The 25,129-nt window shown below is 35.0% G+C and overlaps 1 protein-coding gene across 4 annotated transcripts; it reads right to left on the bottom strand.

Moving 5' to 3' along the window:
* Window positions 1–2,137: 2,137 nt before the first annotated feature.
* Window positions 2,138–17,789, bottom strand: LOC143251140 (uncharacterized). 4 transcript variants are annotated; one of them, XR_013028515.1, is made up of 4 exons: window positions 17,620–17,763; window positions 13,327–13,469; window positions 10,181–10,429; window positions 2,138–2,338 (listed from the first exon to the last, which is right to left on the bottom strand). XR_013028515.1 is itself a non-coding variant. In XM_076502521.1 (3 exons), exon 3 carries the CDS (start codon window positions 4,980–4,982, stop codon window positions 4,623–4,625), a length of 360 nt encoding a protein of 119 aa, XP_076358636.1. In that variant the 5' UTR covers window positions 4,983–10,429; window positions 13,331–13,469; window positions 17,620–17,789; the 3' UTR covers window positions 2,345–4,622. The 4 variants fall into 3 exon arrangements, 2 of the variants coding, with proteins under 2 accessions (XP_076358636.1, XP_076358637.1); XR_013028514.1 differs by having other exon boundaries at window positions 2,190–2,338; window positions 13,331–13,469; window positions 17,620–17,789; XM_076502521.1 differs by lacking the exon at window positions 2,138–2,338 and having other exon boundaries at window positions 2,345–10,429; window positions 13,331–13,469; window positions 17,620–17,789.
* Between the last annotated feature and the right edge of the window lie 7,340 nt (window positions 17,790–25,129).

The raw sequence follows: 25,129 nt of genomic DNA, 5'->3' as shown, positions 1-25,129 counted from the left end.
TTACACATGAGAATCAAATAATTTAACCAACACCATCTTTATCCATTATAGAAAACAATAAATCCTTAGCTTAAAACTGTGTGTGCACAAGCACGTGTGCATGCATGAAGTCTGATCAAAAAGTTCTAAGACTACTTTTGTTACAGGTACCAGTACAGAGGCAGTGAGCTTCACTAAGGTGTGAACAAAGTACAAATAGTGATATGCCCATGAACAAGCCATTTCACCAGATCTTATACCTGTGTTGCAAAAAATGTGTTCAAAGACGTACATATCTCTTGCCCCTGTCATAACAAAAAAGAAGAGCAACATGTTTGCATCAAGTATTGTGTGAATAAGGGTAAAGGAGGAATAGAAACCCTCAAAATGTTAAGAACTGCCTTTGGTGATGACTGCTTAATTAAGACTGTTCTTTACCCGTGGATAAAACACTTCCATAATGGCCGGGAATCGGTTAAAGATGGCCCACATTCTGGGTAACCATCGACCTTGTCCAGTGATGAAATGGTCGCTAAGGTGAAAGTAAAAATTCGAAGTGATCAACAGTTAACTATCTGCAAAATTGCTGATGAACTGGATATTTCCTTTAGATCATATCAGTCAATTTTAAGTGAAAAACTCTGCTTACATCTTCATGACAACGCGCCTTAACACACGTCTGTTCAAACATTCCTGTGATACTACACACCCCACATTCTCCCAATCTTACCCCGTGCGGTATTTTTCTATTCCCAAAATCAAAATTAAGTTGAAAGAGAAGACATTCCAACCATCCATAATAATATGAAAACAGAACTAAGTTGAAAGGGATGACATTCCAACCATCCATAATAATATGAAAACAGAACTAAGTTGAAAGGGAAGACATTCCAACCATCCATAATAATATGAAAACAGAACTAAGTTGAAAGGGATGACATTCCAACCATCCATAATAATATGAAAACAGAACTAAGTTGAAAGGGATGACATTCCAACCATCCATAATAATATGAAAACAGAACTAAGTTGAAAGGAATGACATTCCAACCATCCATAATAATATGAAAACAGAACTAAGTTGAAAGGGATGACAATCCAACCATCCATAATAATATGAAAACAGAACTAAGTTGAAAGGGAAGACATTCCAACCATCCATAATAATATGAAAACAGAACTAAGTTGAAAGGGATGACATTCCAACCATCCATAATAATATGAAAACAGAACTAAGTTGAAAGGGATGACATTCCAACCATCCATAATAATATGAAAACAGAACTAAGTTGAAAGGGATGACATTCCAACCATCCATAATAATATGAAAACAGAATTAAGTTGAAAGGGATGACATTCCAACCATCCATAATAATATGAAAACAGAACTAAGTTGAAAGGGATGACATTCCAACCATCCATAATAATATGAAAACAGAATTAAGTTGAAAGGGATGACATTCCAACCATCCATAATAATATGAAAACAGAACTAAGTCACGTAACAATTGAAAACTTCCAGCATTACTTCCAAAAATGGCAGAAACATTGGAACAAGTAAGTATCAGCTGGGGGAAATTACTTTGAAAGGAATAGCACACAATACCGATGTATATACATTGTTCTTTGGAATACAAGTGAAATCTTCTGATCACATCTTGTATAAATAGACACACACACAAATATAGTGCCAGACAGTATGACTGATACAGTCAAAGCTCCGACATTCACTTTTGAAATGACAACAGAACAGGCATGAATAATGTTGATGCCAAATTTTATTTTTCAAGCAGGATATTCTATGCTAAATTAGTAGGAATCAATCACACTATAATTCAGATTTCACAATGTAATACAACTTAAATAATAAAAATGTATATTTATCATAAGCTGATGTTGAATATCTCTTAGTATGACTGAAATACTAAATTTCTTTTTGCAATGGGTCATATAAATAGCTCAGAACAATCACTCTTGAGTATAACCAATATTGCTAGACAAGTAATCTTTATAAATACCATGAAATACTTTAAATGGTTTAATTAACTTAAGTTTCTCCCATCACTAGATAAATACTTATCCTTATAGTGAAAATAATACAGAAGTATTAAACTAATCAATATGAATAATCTGTGTAGAGCTGTACAAATTATCCTGTTTTTAATCTAGACTAAAAAAATAGCATACACAGTCTCATGTGTTTATGTCCCAAGTGCAAAGTTTTTTCATGTTTTTCTACTTGTTTGATAAGAAAAATCTTATAACATCACTGTACCTGACATGTGGCAGCATCAAGATGAGTAGCTCCAACATAAATTAAGTTATTCTGTAGCGTGTACACCAAGGAAGGAACACATACCTGTACCAAAATATTAATCTTGTATATATGAAATGTTAACTCTGTCAGCAAAGGCTCGGTCTTTAGGACCGACCTTGTAACCATTTTATACTTATTTTTATGCTATTACTTGTGAATTAGTAAGTGTGTGCTCACAAAATTTGGTAGATTATCAGTAAATATTACAAAGCTTTAATAAAGAAATATGATATTTTGTATATTAAGTCTTAAGCTTTCATGAGCAACGTTTTTCTTTTTTTGTTTTTGCATGTTGCCTACCCAATATACAATGAAATTTTCATTTTAAGAATAAAAATACTTCTATGTATCAAAAACTTTTAAAATTTCAAATGTAAAATCTTTATAATGTCCATATATCTTCAAATATATCTTAAAGACATACTTTATATTTTATGTTGTTTTCGCTGATAAATCATTGTATGGGTTCAATCAATTTGACAGATCTCAATCACCATTAAAATATAAGGAAGTTAATATAAATTATGCCTTTTCCATTCTAGAATGATTTTTGCTTCAGATTATAAAACAAAAACAAAAATGTTTTGACTAAATAGCTTAATTTCATAACATTATGAATTTATATACATTTATTATTGTGATTATAGTGACCTTTCAGCAATGCCTAGCTAATAATACAGATGTTACAACAGTGAGGCATTAATGTTACCATATGAAATAACATAAAACTAACCTTTAGTTTTTACAAAGTGACCTCTCTTGACTGTGTTTTATATAATAATCATATTTCAATTATTACACATATGTATACAGATTATTACAATTTACAAACAAGATCTTAAATTTATTTTTTAAATATAGAACAGTAAATACAGAAATGAAGCAAACAATTATTTCTTCTAGTTATAACATTGGTACTCCCTGCTGCTTGTTTTAACTTGCTAAGCCTCAAGAAAGTTTGCATCTGGAGGGTGTTAAAATATTTTTTAGTTTATATATAACACACACACACATTTGAATAATCATTACTTTACCAATACTATAGAATTCCATTATAATTTACCAAGTTTAATAATTAAACTTTACTTGTAGCTAAAAAAGTACAAGATTTCAAACATGTTAAAAACAACTTACCAGAACAAAGGTTTGACTTGAAAGAAAAAAAAAAAAAAAAAGAGGGCACCTTTATATTTGAAAATGGCTGAGAAAAATCAGTAAGGGAACATTCTGAGCTTCTGATTCGTTATACACATCACATATGAGAGAGAGAGTGTGTGTGTGTGTGTGTGTGTGTGTGTTTGTGTGTGTGTGTATAATGAGACCGTTACCAAACAATTGCCCTCACTCACCTGTTTTGTTAATTAAATACTGTGATAGCTAAGAAAACATGAGAGACAAAAGACTTTTTACTTCATATTCAGGCTTGTCAATATTGGTAAAATGGCTTTGTATTTTAACCTCAAAAACATCTAACTTATGCTGCATTCGATATACTATGGCTCATAAAATTGATGTTTAGGTGGGTTTGTTTAATATGCACTTTTAAATTGAAAAATAACATTGGTTGGTTGATTTAGTGTTTCATGGCACAAAGCAGCTCAGCTATCTGTTCCAAACATCTGATAAAAAGGTAAAAGGAAATTCAGTAAAATTCATAAAAGGAAATTACGGTAAAACAAAACAAAGTTAAAAAATAAATAAATAAATAGCATAAAACCAATGTTTACATCTAGTCTACAACGTCAAGAGAAAAATTACAGTAATTCAAGTTATAAAGGACTTTCTGTAGCATGACAAATAATCATAACTTCCAAGAAAGACTAAGAGGAAAGTACAAAAACCACCATCAGTCACCTGAAGTTGGCCTTTCCAGTTCTGGTTTCGAATTATTTAACATTAGTCAGTTTCTAATTTCAAATTCAAATAGATGAACTGCAATTTTTAAAAGGGAGCCACATTAAAAGGTGTAAAGTATATATTAAAAAACTTAAATTGCATTAAAAATATTAATGGCCTTTAAAAAACTAAAAGCACTACCAAGTTGGATGGTGTCACCATTACCAATAACACTGTCTAATGTTGGACAAACCTTGAGACAGAACAAGCTTAAAATGGTGCCGTTGTTGTGAATCATAACAATGACAAGAAAGTAAAATGTGGCTTATTGTAATCTGAGTGTTACACAAACTACACACTGATGCATCAGTTTAAACGAAGAGTTAAAAACTGTGACCAAAGTTAGAACAACTTCCTCTTTCTAATCCTTACGGAAACAAGACGGCCAAAGTCCAACTTAGGGCTTTATTTGGAAAAGCTTGTTTTTGCCTTACTCACTCCAAGTCAACTGCCAGCTGGCACGAAGCCAAGCCTTGAATATAGGACCATAGTCCATATATGGGACAGGCACAGGACCAATGTGGCTCAGTATCCAGAAAAACTGGATAGGAGTAGATGTTAAAGAGAAATGGGCCAGTTGGTTTTGAATATTGGCAAGAACAGGGTGTGAACCAATGTGAAGCAATTCCAGGGCCAATAGAGAACTAAGCAAGTCAGTATAAATTGTGCAGTTCGAGGACTGCTCAGCTTCTATGTGATCCAGGGCAAGAGAAATGGCATACAGTTCAGCATTGAACACAGAAGCTGTAGATGGGATTCTACCCACAACCACCAAGCGACAACAAACCATGGCATAGCCCACACAGTCACATGATTTCGAACCATCTGTAAAATAGGAATGGAAGAATGGTTCAAAAGATGTTTATAAAATAATAGACAGTATTTCCAATCAGGGATGTCTACTTTTCTCAGATTACTTAAAGACAGGCCACAATTGGGGACTGTAAGAAGCCATGGTGGGATGGGATGACCAGTGGATGCAGCAATGATATCCAAGGACAGACCCAATTCATCTAATTGTGCCTGGATTCGAAGGCCAAAAGCAGCAATGGCACACCATCTAGTCCGGAAAAGCATGGTCATCAAGGAAGGAAAACACAACCCAGATGGGATGCTTTGGTAAGGAACGAAGTTTCAAAGCATATAGTAAAGACAGTTGCAAACGGCAGAGGTGCAAAGAAGGTTCACGAAACTCTATGTATAAGCTTTGAACTGGGAAAGTGCAGAAAGCTCCAGTACAAAGCTGAAGTCCTTGAAGATGAAGAGAGTCTAGCATATTTAAGGCCAATGATCTGGCAGAGACATAGACCAGTGATCCATAGTCGAGTTTTGATCAAATAAGACCATAATATATCTTTAGCACAGAATGTCAATCCACTCCCCAAGTGGTGGTAAAGAGGACATGGAGGATGTTCAATGCTCTTGTACATTTGACCCATAGCTGCTTCATGTGTGGTATAAAGGTTAGCTTATGGTCAAAGATAAGCCCCAAGAACTTAGTCTCAGAGACCACAGGCAGCACAACTTCACCAATACGAAGTTCGGGATCAGGGTGAATACCCTGTTGGCAGCAAAAGTGCATGCAAACGGTTTTATAGAGAGAGAAGGTAAAGCCGTTTGCTGTGGTCCACTTAAGTAAATGACTGAAGGCAGTCTGTAGTGACCACTCAATATACCTCATGTTCGACGACTGACATGAGATGTGAAAGTCGTTGACATAGAGCTTAAACAGAGAGTTGTTCAGTGATGGAATTAATGTTTATACTGAAAAGTATGATATTCAGAACACAGCCCTGAGGGACTCTAAATTTCTGTAGAAAAGAACCAGAAAGTGTTGAACCCACATGAACTCGGAATCTCCTACCCATTACAAAAATTTTAATAAAAATTGGCAAATGGCCACGTAACACATATATACATGGAGGTCTCGCAAAATGCCATACCTCCATGTTGTATCATAAGCCTTCTCAATGTCGAAGAATATTGATACGAGATGTTGTCATTTGACAAAGGCTTCTGTGATTGATGTTTCAAGTCGAATCAGGTGGTCCATGGTACAGCATTGTCATCAGAACCCACACTGGGTGGGCAAGAGGAAATTGTTTGATTTGAGGAACCAAACAAGATGAGCATTAACCATTCTCTCTGAGGTCTTAAAGAGTAAGCTCGTCAAAGCAATTGGACAGTAGTTTGAAGGAATCTTGGGATCCTTCCCAGACTTAGAGAAAGATAGGACAAAAGCCTGGTGCCAGGCATCAGGAAAAACATTTTCCTGCCATATCCAGTTAAAAACAATCAGAAGAAAAGCAAAAGGAAGTAGAAGATAGATGGCACAGCATGTCATAGTGTATATCATCAGGTGCAATCGATGTACTGCCAAACCAATGAAGGGCCAGTTTGAGTTCCACCAGTGTGAAGGGATGATTATAGTCATAGAGACAATTAGCTCGAAAGGAAAGAGGTGATTGCTCTGGCCGAGTCTTGATGGCTAAGAAGGTGGAAGAAGAGGCAGAAGTGCTAGATACCCAGCAAAAGCTTTTACCTAGAGTATCGGCAATGCAATGGGTATCAGTTACTTCCTGGCCATCAGTGAGTAAGATTGAGAGGGGACAGAGTGATATTGCCCACTGACCTTTCAAATGTTGTTCCAAATGACTTTGGAACTGGTAGAAGACGATATAATGGTTGTGAACGTAATCCAAGATTCTATTTGGCTTTGACGTCTTTCCCATCGAGCATGTACACGGGGCCTCTGGAAAGCGATGTGGTTCGAGAGCAGGGGATATCTACGAAAAGTATCCCAGGCTTGTTGTTGAGTCTTCTGTGCCACATGGTAGGCAGGATTCCACCATGAATGAGGATATAATAGAATCCTGTCATATATAATACGTGTCAAGGTTTTAGGAATGCATTGAGCAACTGCATGTATAATACAGTCAGTTACTGCTGCCACACAGTTGTCTATTGATGGCTTACAGACAATGGCAGGATCAAGTTCTGTGAGAGCAGTGAAAGTGGACCAGTTTGCCTGATCCAGCTTCCACCAGGGCACGTGAGTCAGGTGACATCAACCACGGCCAGTCTCTCTCGAGATTATAGGAAAATGATCACTGCCTCAGATTATTGTCAACCTTCCATGAAAAATGGGAAAATAATGAAAGGAAGCAAAAGGAGAGATCAACAGCAGTAAAAGACTTACTAGGCACATGGAAATAAGTAGAAGAACCAGTATTGATAAGAGAAAGGTTGTGATCAGAGAGCATACGCTCTACAGAGCAACCCCTACTATCAATACCAGCACTTCCCCAGAAGGGATGATGTCCATTAAAGTCCCCCAGGATGATAAAAGGAGATGGAAACTGTTCAATGACAGCATCAAGGTCTGATTGATCATATGTCTCTCCAGGTGGCAGATAGAAAAAACAAACAGCAATGGTATGACCCAAGGAAACACGGATGGCTACGGCCTCCAAGGGTGTGTCGAGTGGCAAAGACAGGGTGGGTACATGCAGATCAACCAACAGTGCCACCCCTCCATGCACTCATCCATTACACAGCCTGTCATTTCTGTACAAAAAAACTGCTGAATGGTGACTGTATCAGCAGGTTTCAGAAATGTTTCCTGTAAGAAGAAACAAACAGGATAGTAGGAAGCAATCAGTGTTTTGATGTCATCCAGATTAAAATGTAAACCTCAACAGTTCCATTGTATCAGGGTGGCCATTTTTATTTACATGTAAGCGAATTGGGTGGAGAACCCTTCTGTTTGCAACCATGTCAATTTTCCTTACTTTTCTTATTCGAGGGAGGTCTATCGCCCTCCATGGATCCTGCCCTGGGTCGATTGGGCAGTTCTTTGCTGTTGGAAGGAGATCCCAGCGACTGAGGACGTGAACAAATGATTGTTTTGCATCTTGGGATGAGAGGAAGATGGGCCCGAGGAAATGCTTGTTCCTGAAACCAAAGGATGTGGATCTTAGGGTTTGGTGGAATGTATATGAGACAGAGATAGGTGTCGAACTTGATTTATCAGCTTTTTTAACCATGGAGGTACAAAGACTTTATTTGTTTGGATAACGATTCTTTAGGAGGCACAAAGAGATCTGTCTGCACTCCCACAGTAGCTGTGAAATGAAGTGCAGCAGCATACATCCAAGAAGAAATATTGAACAGCAATTTTCGAGCCTCAGGATAGGTAATGTTATGAATCGTTTTCAAAAGCTGCACCTCTTCTTCTTCTAACCATTTAGGGCAAGAACGAAAGTAGGAATGGTGAGAGTGACCGAACTGTTGACACTAGAAACATCGGAGAAGGTTTGGAATGTATGGCCATACTCTACAATTAAGATAACCTGTCTTGATGGTGGCAGGCAAACATGGTGACATAAATGTCAAAATGAGGACATTGGTCGGCACCATAATTCCATCTTTGTGAGTGGAGATACACCTCACTGCAGAAACTCCTTGGGTGGAGAAACCAGCGAGAATCTCCAACTCTGGGATGTTCTTCAAATCCATCTCAACAATAACTCCTCATGATTAATTTAAAGTAGCATGAGGTATAACCTCTATAGGTATATCCCCAATTGCCTTTGAATGCAACAGGAGTTCACTGTGTTGAGATATAGATGTTTCCACAAACATGTTACCAGATCGAAGCTTTTTTACTGACTTTGGAGAACCAGCAAGTCCCTCTAGTCCCTTCTGAATGAAAAAGGAAAACATTTGCCCTAAGGTTTGTCTGAAAGTGAGTGCAATATAAGAAAATGGGGTACAACGGGTGGTACATATGGTGAGGATTGCTGCTCAGAATCTTCTAGACGTGGTCATTTACCTATTGACTGTTTTTTCACTATTTTATTGAGATTTTTAATTGGAGTATCCATAACAAAGAAAGGGAAATTTTGGTTCCCACTGACTCCACCTACCATGGAGTCATAAGAGGGGATGCACTACAATGTCAAACAAGGACACGGCAGCAACACCAGGGTTTTGTGAGCAATATACCCAAACACCAGCATCAGATATGTCTACAACACCTGTTGAGAACATCCAATACTGGTACTTGGTTGACCCTAGCCCGAGTGGACCAGCAGATTGACACAAGCGGGCCACTCCAAGTTTGCCCATCTACAGATATTCAAGGCCAAAATGGTGTGTTAGGGTTGGACCCCTCAACAACCAGAATCCTCTCCTCCCCTTCACAGCTTGCCATGCATGGCAAATATGTGGGTGGATGTTCAGATCCCAGAGGAGGTAAACTGAAAGAACAGAACCTTTCCTGGGAGGTCCCCTCACCACGTACAGGAATCCACACCGAGGGGAAAATAACACAATATGAAAGTTTGAATTATAATCTATAGTTTGATACCAAATTCAAGGAGATAAATTTATAAATTATATAATTTAATAAAGTTTTTAATGCAAGTCATCAAATGAAATAGCACAGTGTCTGAGCCTCTGGAAGGAGTTAATGTCTGAATTCAGTGTATCACTGAAAGATGCACAAAAAAACCTTGAAAGAGAAACCTTTATTCATTGAGAGAGAGAACTACATACATTTAACATATTTGTCTATATGTACTATAAAAACTCCATTATTTTCACTAAATAGATTTCTTAGACTCAGTAAACTGCTTCAAAGGTTTGGTGGCAATTTCATACTACGTCCATGTGTTATTTTCTTAAGTTCTAACAGTAAAATTATATAAAAGTTTTCAACTGAAATAGTATAAATAAAAAATACAAATACAATCATTTGGTGGTAATAAACATGCTGCATTTTTGACAAGTTTTATATACCGTTTAAACTTGAGTATACAAAAGCACTGTGAAAAAAACAAAAATACTGCAAAACAGTTTGCCAGATATATCAAAACTATTACTAGTTTACTTTACTGTATACATAAACCACATTAATCTTACACTGCAAACATTTCATTAAATCCACAAACTTGGAGAATGTCTCAGTTCAATTCATAATCTCACCTTAAGGGTATCAAGTGGCTGCTTTATGACGATATCGTACAGAGAGGTCCTCCAACGTTTAAAACTCTTCTCTTCTATAAACACCATCACCAGACATGTAATTAGTTTAACAAACTCAGAAACAACCACAGCCGTGCTGGCAATGAACAAGTCTTTTTTGGGTTCGTGCCATTCTCATGGTTAAACCCAATGCTGCATTCTGAACTGTTAATGTTAGAAGTGAAACATACTTCAGAACGTTCTGCGTTCCTATGAAAATAAAAAACAAATTTACTACTAACAAAGGTGTTCAATACTCCATAATAAAATCATGCATCAAAAAACTACCTTTCATCTCTCAACTATTGTCATGTCAACTTATAGTTGACAGTTCTTTTAAAGTAAATATTTCATAACTTATTTTTAAAATGTGCAGTCTTTTACAGATATCTTATAATTTTATCTTATACTAGTGTAAAATTTCAATAAATTATTATAAATAGCACAAGTTATCAATATCTCATTGAAAACCATCTTCATTACTACTGTTAATTAACATTGACTGAACACACTTTTATAATCTTCAATAATAATTCATAGCAATAATATTCAGAATTTCACACTATTTTCAATATAAATAAGAAATAGGCAGCTGTACACTTTGAAACATTCAAGAAACTTCCAATACAATACTAAGGTACAAAACTTTTGTGACAACTTAAAAATAGATTGAGTGAACTCAAAAACCACTGAGCTAAAGAAAAAAAAAAAAACTCTTAAAAGTCACAATTTGCATTGTGATTATATCGCAGGATAATATTTTTACAGCCACCACTCACAGCAAATTAAGAAAGCCTGTTTGAATAAAACATCAGCCTATTATAATGCCACACAAGCGATGTAACATTATACAGGGTGTTTGAAAAGTCACTGTGCAGTTTTGTAATCATAAACACATACAAGTGCACAGTGACTTTCCGAACACCCTGTACTATGTAATTCTTTGAAACAGATTATTAAATTTAATTTGTAATTTTTATCTCTTCTTACATTAATTTCCTTGCAACAAATTTATTTGTCAACCTGAAACTAAAGAGGGGCACGCCTCTACAAATCAAGGAAATTATTTAAGATAAGTAACAGGGTACATCACTTAAATAAAACTCAGTGCGTGGGACCACACTGTTGCCTTTATTTACAAGTTAAAAACTAAGAAACCCAAGTGTTACTATAATGTAAGTTTAATGTTTTCTGTGCTCTTAGCTTCTAGCATCCTTTGTAAATATCTTAATTAACACAGAAAAAAAACTTTGTTTTTCACATGGTATCAAGTATTGAACAATGCTATCAAAATACATTTATTGGATATAAATATATTAAAAACACTACACAGTTTTGTGTACATAATATATTTCTGAATGAACATTTTACAATGTACAGCAATTATAAAGAAATATTTTCAATTTATATTTCAAAACTGGCATTACATACATAGGTGATATAACACAGGAGTGTTAAAAGTATCATGCAAGACAAATGTCACAGTTGTCACTAGGGGTGCTAATGTAGTTTATTTTGGACATTTCTATAGACAAACATGAATGTCAATTGCAATTCAGCTCAGTCAACTAATATGAAGATTACGTGAGTGCAGAGAGATTAATTAGTGAAATGTTTTCAAACCATGTGTTGTGTGAAGGAGAAAGTTGCATGTGTAGAAACCACAACTGAACTCACTTGAAACTTCTACCGAGATCAGCCGTGGCACAGCAGAACAGGCTAGCACATTATGCCATCCAATATACAGATTTGTCAATTTCAACTTTTTGTAATGCTCTTTAGTTAACATGTTTCTTTAAACGTTTCACTATTTTAAACACTGATGGAGCCATATTTAACACAATATGTCAATTTTTGTCTTGTATTTCTTGGCAAAAATATAAAGTCATCGACCAAAGAACTGCCAATGTCTTACGGATTTGTGACAAACACGCCATCCTTCCTAAAAGTGGCAATACATGCAGCTGCATTATCTGGTCAATATTTGTAACACATCTCCACAATGATAATGTAACGATTCGGTGTGGTTTCACAGCACACTTTGTTGTGGTGGTAACTAAGTCATCAGTGTAACCTGGAAAACTTTATATTCTTGATCCAAAGAATGCAAGTTCCCAGAAATGGCTAGCATACCAAATGAGATGCATGTTTTTATATCCAATGTCTCACAGATACAATACATTCTAGACAATGAAGCACACATACAGTTACCAAGACTGATCAAACATTAGAGTTCCTCTGATTGTAACATACAATTGTGGCATTTACATCCACTTGATACTCTTAGCACTACTGCAAAATTTCACTAACCTCTCATACTATTTGTAAGATATGTCATGCTGAACTATACAGTATTTATAATCACCCTGTATTGATTGATTGATTGATTTAGTGTTTTATGGCACAAAGCAGCTAGGCTATCTGTGCCAAACACCCAGTAAAAAGGTAAAAACAAATTAAATGTAGTAAAATACAGAAAAGGAAATGAAGGTAAAACAAAACATCATTGAAAAACAGAAAAATCATAAAACCAAAGTTGACACATAGTTTACAATGTTAAGAGAGAAGGCAGAGTAAGAGAAGTTGTAAAGTACTTATTCCAGCAAAATGGTAATGATCATAACCCGCCAGGAAGACTAACAGGTAAGTTCAAGAACCACCGTCAGTCACCTGAAGTTGGCCTTTCCAGTCCTGGTTCTGGGTAATGTGTCATAACAGCCATTATCAAAATGTAAAATAATAGGTGATGACAAGACACCCACTTGAAGTAAAAATGTATTCTCAATATGACTAGTATGGGTATTAAAACTTTAATTAAAATAAAGTACAAAACAACATTTCAACCCTTATTTTAATTAAAGTTTTAATACCAACCATCTTAAAAACACAAGTGATGACTCAAATCCTGATCTTATAAACTGTGTGATTTTATGTCAGTACTTGTAAGCTAAATTTTACACTGAATGAGAATCAAATTTGTTTAAAATTCCTAATGTTCCAGCCTAAGTCACTGTGATTTACCAGTTACTATATGTATTACAGCAATGATTTTCAAACCTCAAGGCTTAAAGTTCAATAATTTTTTTTGAATAAAAAGAATTATTTACCTACCACTCTTTAAGTCTTCTGCCAAGGACATATCTGAAATAGACTCTTCTGTTACATCAACGACAAAGTCTTTTTCTTCTTTAATGCTTGACATTTGCTGCCCAATGGTCAGGAGTAGCAGACCTCTAACTGGATCTTCAAACTTTGTCATACAAATTCATGAGTTACATTTAGTGTAAAAATCTTTATTTCTTTTTTGGCATATGCACATGTGGTTGAATGATCCATGAAAGTTTCAGTGTATTGGCATAAGTTGAGTTCAATAAGCTATTACATTTTCATAAAAATTAAGTTTGATATACAGCATTATGTAATGTACCTACCTCATAAATCATGCCTAAATGCAAAATCTTACAAAACAATCTTAGAGTTAAGTTTTACAAAGGTAGTGGCTGGAAGTTCTGTACTGTAGAAATCTGGGATACTTCTGTTTCTAATTTTAAAACTTAAATAACTTTTAAGGGTAATTGCCTTCCCACATCTGGCTGCAGACAATAAAAGACAGTAAAAGATGAGACATTGTGGGTTTAAACACTCACATTTATATCCTTCTTTTGATTTTTCCATGATAATCAATTTGTTTAAGTTTGGCATTTTGTTTTATAAATGGGATATCCAGAATGCTTTTTGGGTGCTATTACCACAAGCTTTAATCTGTTATCATTACAGTTCACTAACCAGGAAGAGAAATTATTATATGTTATTTAGATCAATATATCCGCACGTGTGTGTGTATAAATAACATCCCTTTAAACCATAAAGATTTTAATGGTTCCTGGTATATACTCTAAAAATAGCCAGTTTTTTCTGCTTTAATACACTAATGAATTACTGTAGAAATCTTTACTATACTTGTTGTTCAGCTATCTTCAGATATTTAATCTCTGGCTTGTTATTTTTATTAGATATTACAGAAAATCTCAAGAGAGTAACCCTGGTACCGGTGATTATGAATATAATTAGTTACAGGTTTGTTTTTAGTTAATATTAAAATTTGTTTTTAGTATTGGGTTGAGGAATAATTCGTGAGCGTTTTTTCAAGTTAAAAAAATATTCATAAATGAAACGCTTTCATAAAATATTTCATGTCATTTGGTAGATAATTTTTGCTCTAATAGATGGTGTGTTTGATTTTCATATGTCTTTAATTTTTGCTTTCATTTTCAGCTCATTAAATGGACTGTCAAGTGGACAAAATCGAGCATTTTTGACACCATCTGCTTTTCGCATTTAATTTCTTGCAATTTCGTTTAAAACAATGCATACTATATACCTAGGTATTACATGAAATAAAGTATCATAATAAATGTTTTGGGTGTAATGTGTTCATGCATTGAAGTATTGTATAGTCTTGCATGTAATGCTTGAATGAATTTATTTAAAAATGCTCACGAATTATTCCTCAACCTAATATAAAATCCTTAAAGGACATTCTTACTCTTAATTTGGGAAAGTGATCAAAGTATTATTCAATGGACATTCAATATGAATGCCAAATTTCAGAACAAAGAGATGTCTTATTTAGCTTACCTGGCAAGTATTGCCCAAGTTTTATTGGTACAAATTTGTTTAGATTAGTCATTCCACTGTCTTATCATATCTTGATTTTTTTTTTTATTTGCATTCATAAAATGCAAGACTTTTTAATAAACAAAGACCAAAGCTTGACTAAAGCAGTGTATTTGTTTGTAATTAAGCACAAAGTTGCACAATGAGTTATCTATGCTGTGCCCAACACAGGTATCAAAACCCAGTTTTTAGTAGTGTAAGTCTGCAGACATACCACTCTGCCACTGGGCAGAGCCACACTAAAGCAGTGTTTCTAAACCATTGGTCTGTCACATGATGATTCACTAACACATTAACATTTAGACAAAAACAGATTTGTTGGTCTATCTTAACTGTACCAGTTCTGATCATTCAAAATAATCTATCAAGCCTTCTCACAAAAATCCCCTTTATTTAACTTCTTCTATCACATCTAAAGATAACCTACTGCAAAGATAAACTTCTTTGTTAGAAAAATAATCCATCTTGATTGAGGATGACTCCTACCTTCCAACATCTACAGTCCTACCTTTCTCATCAATAAGTATCAAAAAATGATTCACGGTACTAACAATTCCTTTAAGAATCTCAAACACTTGATTGATCCCTTCTAACTCTTCTAAATGTACTTTCACAAAAAACCTTTTCATCAAAAATACCATCCTTGAGGCCTTCTTCCAAACCCTCTACAATGTCCTTCCAAAAGCAAGGCACCCAAGATTGAGCCCAATACATCATATGTGGGCCTAACAAAGAATCTATAGAATTACATTATAATTTCTTTACACTTGCATTCAGTATTTCTGTGGGTACAATCTAAAATTCAACTTGACCAGCTATCGTCGACAACACATCACTTGTATGGCTTAAAAGAATAATCATTCAAAACACTATTTTTTGTTTTTCAGAATAATAGTGAAATTATTCCCATTAAAATTATGATAATTCAAATACAATGCATCTATTATCATTAAAAGATAATTTCCATTTATTCATCCATCTCACCAAACAATCTAAATCATTTTATAGAGCAAATTAGAGCAATCTATTAACCATTCCTTAATTTAAATCACTGACATAAATGAAAAATAATAAAGGTCCTTACAATGAGCCCCAAGAAACTCCACTGGTGACTGTAATCCAGTCTTTGATTAATTTTTTTTTAAACAGAGTATTCATAATAAGTAAACTGGAATGGATGGCAACTGCCTATTTTAAAAACAGAAATGTAAATGACAAAATCTGAAAATTTACTAATGGAAAGTTTACTCAACATTAATCCAATTTGACTGAATTTGATTTATAACAACCCCTGCCACCTTCTACCCAGTCATTTTTTATATCCAATGAGCCAACTTATCTGACACCCTATATTTTTTCTTAAGCAGCCTTTTAGATAGCATCTCGCTGAATGCTTTCTGAAAATCAAAATATGCCAAATCTTTACCTCCATCTACACAAGTAGCTAAAACCCCTTCAAAGAATTGGAAAAGGAAGATTTTCTTCAAATGAAACCAATTAACTATTAAACTTTGTTACACACCATCAGAGTTGGAATTACTTTGGTTGCTAGCACCAAACTTGAGAGATCCTCATTAAAGGATTTAGTTATACGCATTCCAATTACAAAGTATAACAGTTCTTTCTAATATCCTTATCTTTAGTTTATGGCTACTGTAATAAAATATCATGTCTGTAAAAGAAGAATATGGTTCACCCTTTATTTATTTATGATTTACCTTTTCATTATTATAAGCCAAGTTGGTTATTATCATTTCAACATACAGTATGTATCAAATGCATGCCATTGGTCAATGGGCTTGACTAGAAGTACACAATAAACAAAAACTAAAAACCACTGATCTATAATACTCTTACTGGTAATAAGAATTAATGCTACTGTATTAGTTGTTTGTTAGCTAAGACTGAGAAAAAGTTATTTTTAATCACTCAGTCACAGTTACTAATACTGTGTGAAATTTGGCTAAATAGGGATTTCTCTGGCTCTGCCTTTTCATCAGCGAGACTACACTTTCTAAAGACTACATTACAGTTGATATTCAACTAAAGGGGGAATTGAATTCATCCCTCTCCCAGTAAAGAAATGTGTACAATGTTTCTTTTATTGTTGTTTCAATTCTTAACATTGCGCTGTATAAACGAGCAAGTGCTTGTATCAAGTGCTCAAGTTATACTTAACTGCTTTGTAGCATAAGTAATTTTTGGAATTAGCTTTTCATTCAGTACAAATATACTAATTCTTCAAAAATCCTTAAAAGAGTAAGAATGTGGTGTTTGAAGATGTCATATTAATAGATTTAATAGTAACATCAATGTATTATGACAAGTATAATAACAGTAATTAATTGCAATAATCTTCGCCGGCTTTTAAGTTGCACTAACACAACAACGGCGTACACATCATAGCATGCGTAACGAGTTTAAGAGAGGTTTTGGATATCCAAAAACTGAAAACAGCTGAGATGACATCACTTCAAACACCACATGAACAAACTTAAGTTTAAAATGGCATCATTGTCATTAAACTCACGCTTTATCATCATATTCATAATTTTAATACTAATAGTTGATATCGTTAGGCGTTAACGAGCCAAACTGTGATACTGACAATGAAAGCAAAACTAAGTCTTACTTTTGTAGCACTTGCAACGTTTCAGTTTCACACACTAATAATAGAGAAACGAAAACTAGTCAAAATGATTTCTTTCAAAGTAGCACATTACCTAAAAATTCTGAAAATCGATCTTTTCCTGACGTACTTCTCTTTTCATTTCCCATGAATTGAAAGAAATTCAACACCACTCGACACGTCTACACGATTCTTCGAATTAAGTATCTTGCATTGATAGATGGCGTTTCATACTACAACTACACATACACACATATCCAACTCAATCGGAGAAAATATTTATTTATGAGAAGCATTTCGGGGCACAATTGAGGAGTGTCAAAATATAATACACTTAAAAAGCTTTCGAATATGAATAGAAAAAAAGGGAAAATATTTTTGCAATGTACGTTTCAAGTAAATGGTTGTTGTAGTAGATTTGCTATATCTTAACAAATATTACGTGAATCATCATCTGCGCAAGTAATATATAAAACTTTTATCTCAGAATTTTGTAAATGTTTTAAAATTATACACTCACATTCAGACAACATCGAACGAAGAAGATTACTTATTTCTCACTACTTTACACAATCGCTTATTTTTGGTCTTCAAAAAGTCTTAATTCGCTAGTTGCTAATCGAAGATCGTGGGTTCGAATCCCTGTCCCACCAAACATGCTCGTTCTTTCAGCCGTGGGGGCGTCATAATGTAACTGTCAATCACACTAATCGTTGATAAAAGAGCAGTCCAAGAATTGGCGGCGCGTGGTAGTGACTAGCTGCCATATCTCTAGTCTTACACTGCAAAATTAGGGACAGTTAGCGCAGATATCTCTCGTGTATCTTTGCGCGAGAGTAAAAAAAATAAAACAAACCTTCTAGTCTTACACTGCTGGCCCGGCATGGCCAGGTGGGTTAAAGCGTGCGACTCGTAATCTGAGGGTCGCGGGTTCGAATCCCGGACGCACCAAACATGCTCGCCCTTTCAGCCATAGGAGCGTTATAATGTTACGGTCAATCCCACTATTCGTTGGTAAAAGAGTAGTCCAAGAGTTGGCGGTTGGTAGTGATGACTAGCTGCCTTCCCTCTAGTCTTACACTGCAAAATTAAGGACGGTTAGTGCAGATTGCCCTCGTGTAGCTTTGCGTGAAATTCAAAACAAACCAAAAAAACCTTCGTGTTTTTCTTACATCATCATGTAATCATATTATGTGTGTGGTTCGGCATGGCCAAGCGTGTTAAGGCGTGCGACTCGTAATCTGAGAGTTGTGGGTTCGCATCCCCGTCGCGCCAAACATGCTCGCCCTTTCAGCTAAATTAGGGACGGCTAGCGCAGATAGCCCTCGAGTAGCTTTGTGCGAAATTCAAAAAACAAACATATTATGTCATTTTAATATATGACTACAAAGTTGACAATGTGAATCATAGTTTCAAGTCATCGAACTACATATATACCACAGATTTAAATATAATGTGTTAGAGAATTGGTTGACACTCGAACATGCTGTTTTGGTTTGGGCCACTACAAGCTGCAGCAGATTTTGTAGTGAAATTGTACGTATTACAGAGGTTATATGTGCGTCTGTTATAGTTTTAGTTCTGACATGATCTGATAGTAAGATGCTCGACTCGTAATCTGTGGGTCAGAAGTTTGAATTCTGTTATCGAACACGCTCTCATTTTTTAGCCATCGAGACATTATTATGCAGTGTTCAATTCCAGTGTTTGCGGGAGAAGAGCAGCCTATGGGTTGGCTGTGAGTGTTTTTGACTAGTCGCTTTCATTCAAGTCTATCACCAAATAGCCCTAGAGTAGCTTTACATGACATTTAACAACAGCAACAACAACAACAAATAAGTTTCTTGACATTGGACATATGCTCTCAACAACAGAATGAAGAAGGATTCACTACTGAAGAAAAACAGCAAACGCACTTCATAAACTAAACAGAAACCACCGTAAGATGCCATTATAACACAAGGAACACCTGATTTGTAAAAACAAAACAAAAAACCTGAAGAAGTAATAAAATACAAACCAAAAGTTTAGCTAAGGGAGAAGCCCTCATCATATGGGCCGAAGTCAGTGACTTGACATTTTAGTATCTGAATGGCCAAAAGATACCTTTAGCCCTGGGAACATTAAAAATCACATAACAGGTATAAAACCCAATACACAGTGCTTCATAATGAGAGGGATATACTATTCCGTAAACACTGAATTCATTAAAGATGGATTCACACAAATACAGATCTCATTCATAAAAATCAAAAAAATAATTTCATAACAACCTACTAACACTATCAAAGTTTTCACAGAGAATACATACACAAATAACATCAATGAACTGACAGCTAGTGGTATCAGACTCTGGTATTAGAAGTATGAAGTTGAAGAAACTAAAACATCGGTCATAGTTATCAAACAGTGCTTTAATTGTCAACTCTACGGTCATGTAGTGGCACTGTGCAGTTCATCACTATGTTGTGCTGGATATGGAGGAAACCAAATCACAAATAACTGTACAAAGAAAAACTCTTCGTCTTTGTGCTGTAATTGTAACCAACATCACACGGCAAGCTTTAAAGGTCCCAAAAATATAAAGAAATTAAAACAATAATTTTCAACATAAATAATAAAACTACGCATCAAACCGTACTAATAATACAGCCACAACAACAAACTGAAGAAACACTTCTTCCTACACCAGTCATGCAAAAAATAACCACACAACAACAGCCATTATAGATAAAACTCACACATAATACAGAACAAGTTCAAACGGTTAACTCCAACATTCAAGAAACAAAACAACAAACAAGTAATAAAAAAATTAAACTCAAAGTACCAACAACGCAACTGCTCTAAACGAAATACAAAAACCTCATCACATAATAGCGCAATAATAGAGGCTATTAAACTATTTTTAAACATTTCATTACACACAGTACCAAAATATAGAAGACTCTTATTATGAATAGAGCAAAAATCCATATAACACCAATAATACCATATACAGTGCAAAAACTTATTGGCTCATTCTTAACGTAAACATTCACAATTCAACACATTTACACCCAATGTGGTCTTGCTTCCAAGAGGTCTATGATCTAGGAGTTGTATAAACTGACCCTGATATATTGTAGTAATTATTCAAACTATATATTATACACATAATTAACTTAAATTTTCGGAGCATGTTGAACAATCAAAAAATTACCTTAATTAAGGCATAGCATTACTGTATAAGTATGCACATTCTATTAGTCAAATAGATATTTAAAATATTAACGAAAGCATTACCATAAATGGATACCAATTTCTGTATAAATTAATAGAACATAAAAAACAATTAATAATAATAGGTGATCTTAATAGCAAACATAACATTTTGACTGCAATAAAATAGCATCAAATAACGCTCTTAAACTTTTAAAATAGCTTTTGGTGTGTGAGCCCTGGCATGGCCAGGTGGTTAAGGTGCAAGACTCCTAACCTGAGAGTCGCGGGTTCGAATCCCCATCACACCAAACATGCTCGCCCTTTCAGCCGTGTGGGCGTTATAATGTGACGGTAAATACCACTATTCGTCAGTAAAAGAGTAGCCCAAGAGTTGACAGTGGGTGATGATGGATATCTGCCTTCCCTATAGTCTTACACTGTTAAATTAGAGAAAGCTAACGCTGATAACCCTCGTGCAGCTTCACGCGGAGGGAGGACTGAGGTAAACTGTGGAGGGGCTTCCTAAAATGCCATCAATATGAAGTACAGATGGTAAATTATAATAATGTAAATACCAAGGTACATTTCAGAAAGGTGTGCTATTTTGAACTGTGTTTTCAATGCAGTTTTCATTGGAAACTCATACTCTGATGAATAATTCATTATTACAAATTAGAAATGCTTCATAGTTTTGACCTGTACACAATACACTTATACATGTATACTATGTTTTACTTTTCAATAAAAGATAAATGAAATTGATGGGTAAATACCTGTGAAACCTTTGGTTTATCAAGTAAAATCCCTGATGATCTGTCGTAACTTGAAATCAACGTGGTTGTCTAATCTTTGTCAAAGCTCAAGATAAAATGGTATTACATAGGCAGCGGCAATGAGTTACACATGAGTTTCAGTACATTCAGTACGTTGCTATGGAACGCATGGCACATACTTCCGTCTTAATGAAGACGTTGAGTTTTACAGATCTGTCTGTCTCTTTGATGTTAATTGTTTAGCAACAACGACAATTGTGTTTTCCGTATTTTATGAATATATGTAGGTAACAATATTGTGGGGCTGAGGGGGACTTGGCTCATTTGTGGGGGAGGCTCAAGCCTCCCTTGGCGCCGCCACTGTCAAATTTTTATGGAGAGTGATCACCTACAATGTGTCTTCAATCTCGCACTTCATCATAATCAACCTATAAAACCTAAATTTGATTATCGGAAAGATTTGATTTTTTTTTCAGAATTAAGCCAAAGCTACACAACCAACTCTAGTAATCACTGGTATCAAAACCATGTTTTTAACAGTGTGAGTCCGCAGACATACCGCTGTGCCACTGGGGGGCGATTATCGAAAAGCTAATTGGTCTAAATATGCAAATGAATTAAATAAATGACTACCAAATTTAATAGTTGAAATTGTATAAGAACCATCAATCTCTGAGTGTCTTATAAATTCCGTTAAAAAAAGAATACTGAAACAACAATCACACAATTCTTACACGTGATGGAAACTACATGAACGTGTAATAGATATGATTAAAAGAAGGCTTCTCAAAAGACAACGTATGAATACACAAAATACAACTATTGAAAACAAAGTAGCTTTATAAGAAATAAAATAAGAAATTAAATTAAACAATTAAAATAAGATTCAAATTAAAAGAAAGTCCCCCAGTAGCACAGCTAAATATCTGCGGACTCATCGCTAGAAACCGAGTTTCGATATCCGTAGTGGATAGAGCACAGATTGCCCATTGTGTAGCTTTGTGTTATACTCTTAACAAACAAACAAACACGACAGAAAATTGGAGCAAATATTGAGCGCGCCTACTCAGAGTACTTTACTTCATTCGAGGATGTTCCTCAGAAAGAGGTAGTTAGTCCTACCCTGTACATCATGTATGTAAGCACCATGCCGTTAAACGAAATTAACTGTAGTTCAACTTCACATTTTACTGCTGATGTAGCCACCTGGAAGAGCTCAATAGCATCAAACAATTTACAACCAGTTTTAAATAAAATAGAAGATTAGAAGAGTATTGTCAGAAATATCGAACTAAAATTAATATATTGAAAACGAAAACAAAACTAATATTATTAGCAAAATTATTCATTTACATAGAAACCCTTCTAAATTATACCTGAGCGGATCTCCTCTTGTTACCAGTTCTTCAGCAAAATTTTTAGGCCTAACGTATGATTCAAAATTACAGTGTAGAAAATATGTAGCCAAAATTACGAAAAAAAGTGTAGCAACAAGCAAACTATCTCAAAACGTTAATAGGCTAAAACACAGCAGCAACCGCAGAAAACATAAAAATGTATAAACAATATATGAGACCAACTACAGAATATGTATTAAAGGTACTAGAAGTAAATCTTAAAGGTGAATTTTACAGAAAAAAAGAAAACTTTGCAGTCGAAAGAACTACTCATACTGATTAATTTCGCAGGTTCACATTTCTTTATAAAAAATATGTGCTAATAAATGAAACATAGAACTTGGTGCAGAAAGAGCCCTTTCCGAGCGGCAATCCGAATGTTTGCCGCTAGGAAAAGTACTATGACGTAATAGTTGCTAAACAAACCGCCAACGCCAGCGCGTTGAATGTAAATAAGCATGACCAGTGCATACAGAGAAACAGAGGCGGAGTCTGTTTTGACTTTGTGTTCTAAACAATGTCGAGTAGCGCCGTATCAATTCAAACCTATTCTGAACGAACCTAGAACAGTTACTTTTGACACAGATCTGACAAGTTCTAGTAATGAGGACAGTTTCACAAGCTAGAGCAGCGGAACTGTGAGTGATACTGATAGCGCCCAGGCCGGTTGCGAGTCAGTCATACCTCCAGTGGAAGAATGGTAAGCCTAAGTCATGACAACAAATATGGTCTGTATTATTCACGTGCAATTTTAAGCATCTCGAAACCTGTCTGGTGTTTATAAATTATTGGTATCATAGACTGGGTTTTATTTATTTATACTTTGCTGACTATGGTAATTAATATTCGGCTCTTCCAAATCATTGTACCGGGTATTTATGAGTCGTAACAAACTAAAAATCAAACTAGATGTAGCAGTCTTAATAGTTAATATTTACCATAAATGTATAATTTACATGACATATTCCGTATGTTTGTGCACGGTGTAGGTGTGGTTTATGCGAGCAGATGCCAACCAGAAGAGAATGCATTTGTTGTTGCTCATACGACAAGGTGTCAAACCGATTAAAAGATGAAGAGTGCATTACCCAGACTCGAGGCTTTGATAGAAGTTGCCTGAATATCGATGTCTTGGAAGCTTCATACTATGAATTTGTTGACTTGAATGGTCCCTTCGGTGATGAGGAGCGAAGTCACGAGTGTGTATTTTTCAAGATGCAGTTAAACCTAAAATAGTATATTTGAGTTTAACCTACAATTAAAGATACTGTTTATCCAAAACTATGATCCTACTTAGTCATCTCAAGTCATCCAAAACAATGGGATCCGACACAAAACATGAGCATTCAAAGTGATCTTGACAAAGCTTTGCATGGTGTGAAGGAGTTCAGTTCTTCCTATTGACCATCCGCACCCACTGTCGCCACCTTGCCGGTTCCTTCTCCTTGCACGGAAACGAAAAGAAGCTTTTGCCTGATGCCGAAGCATTTTTACAACCGTAAGCAATGCAGTAAACCATGTTATTATAAAACAAACATAAAGTAGCAATATCAAGACATAAAATAGCCTCACAAAGATCCTACCAAAAATCCGAAAAGAACCGAATAAACTACCAGCACTGAAAGGAACAAAATGGCAGCTATTACGTCATAGTTGTAAAACGTCATGGAAACAGCCGAACGACCGAGAGGAACTTGAATTCGAGGACCCACATTTTTGTTTCGTTTTTTGCTCAAAAACTAAAGTGTTAAAAATATAGCAACCACACAGGAATTATACCTAACCAAAGTACAGTTTCTAAGGCAATTATTAAATTTGTTGAAAACTCACCTTTAAGAATTTGCAAATAATACAGAATTCAATATTCCCTACAGTTTTCAAAGTTCCAAAATCCACAAACTCAATAATTTTACATAATTGTGCAAACAAATTTCCACTAAAAAACAAATTGATATATTGCTGTCTCCGCTACTTTAATAAGAATTTATAAAATAAAAAAGGCTTATTAACGTAAGTAGATCGTTGTATTATACATGATGTTGATAGATCTAAGTGCTTCTCACCATTAAACTTCTACGTTATAAATCAGACCATCTGCACTCGACATTAAAATTGTTTCTCCAAGAACTGGACATCATCGTTGTATTAAAAAAATGGGGCCAGAGAGAGTATTTTATATATAAACACACGCTGATGATTATCTATTGTGAATAAGTGCAATTTGATTTTG

Source organism: Tachypleus tridentatus, chromosome 5, assembly GCF_004210375.1.
Source record: "Tachypleus tridentatus isolate NWPU-2018 chromosome 5, ASM421037v1, whole genome shotgun sequence".
Taxonomy (NCBI): domain Eukaryota; kingdom Metazoa; phylum Arthropoda; class Merostomata; order Xiphosura; family Limulidae; genus Tachypleus; species Tachypleus tridentatus.
This window is presented reverse-complemented; position numbering and strand designations above follow the sequence as displayed.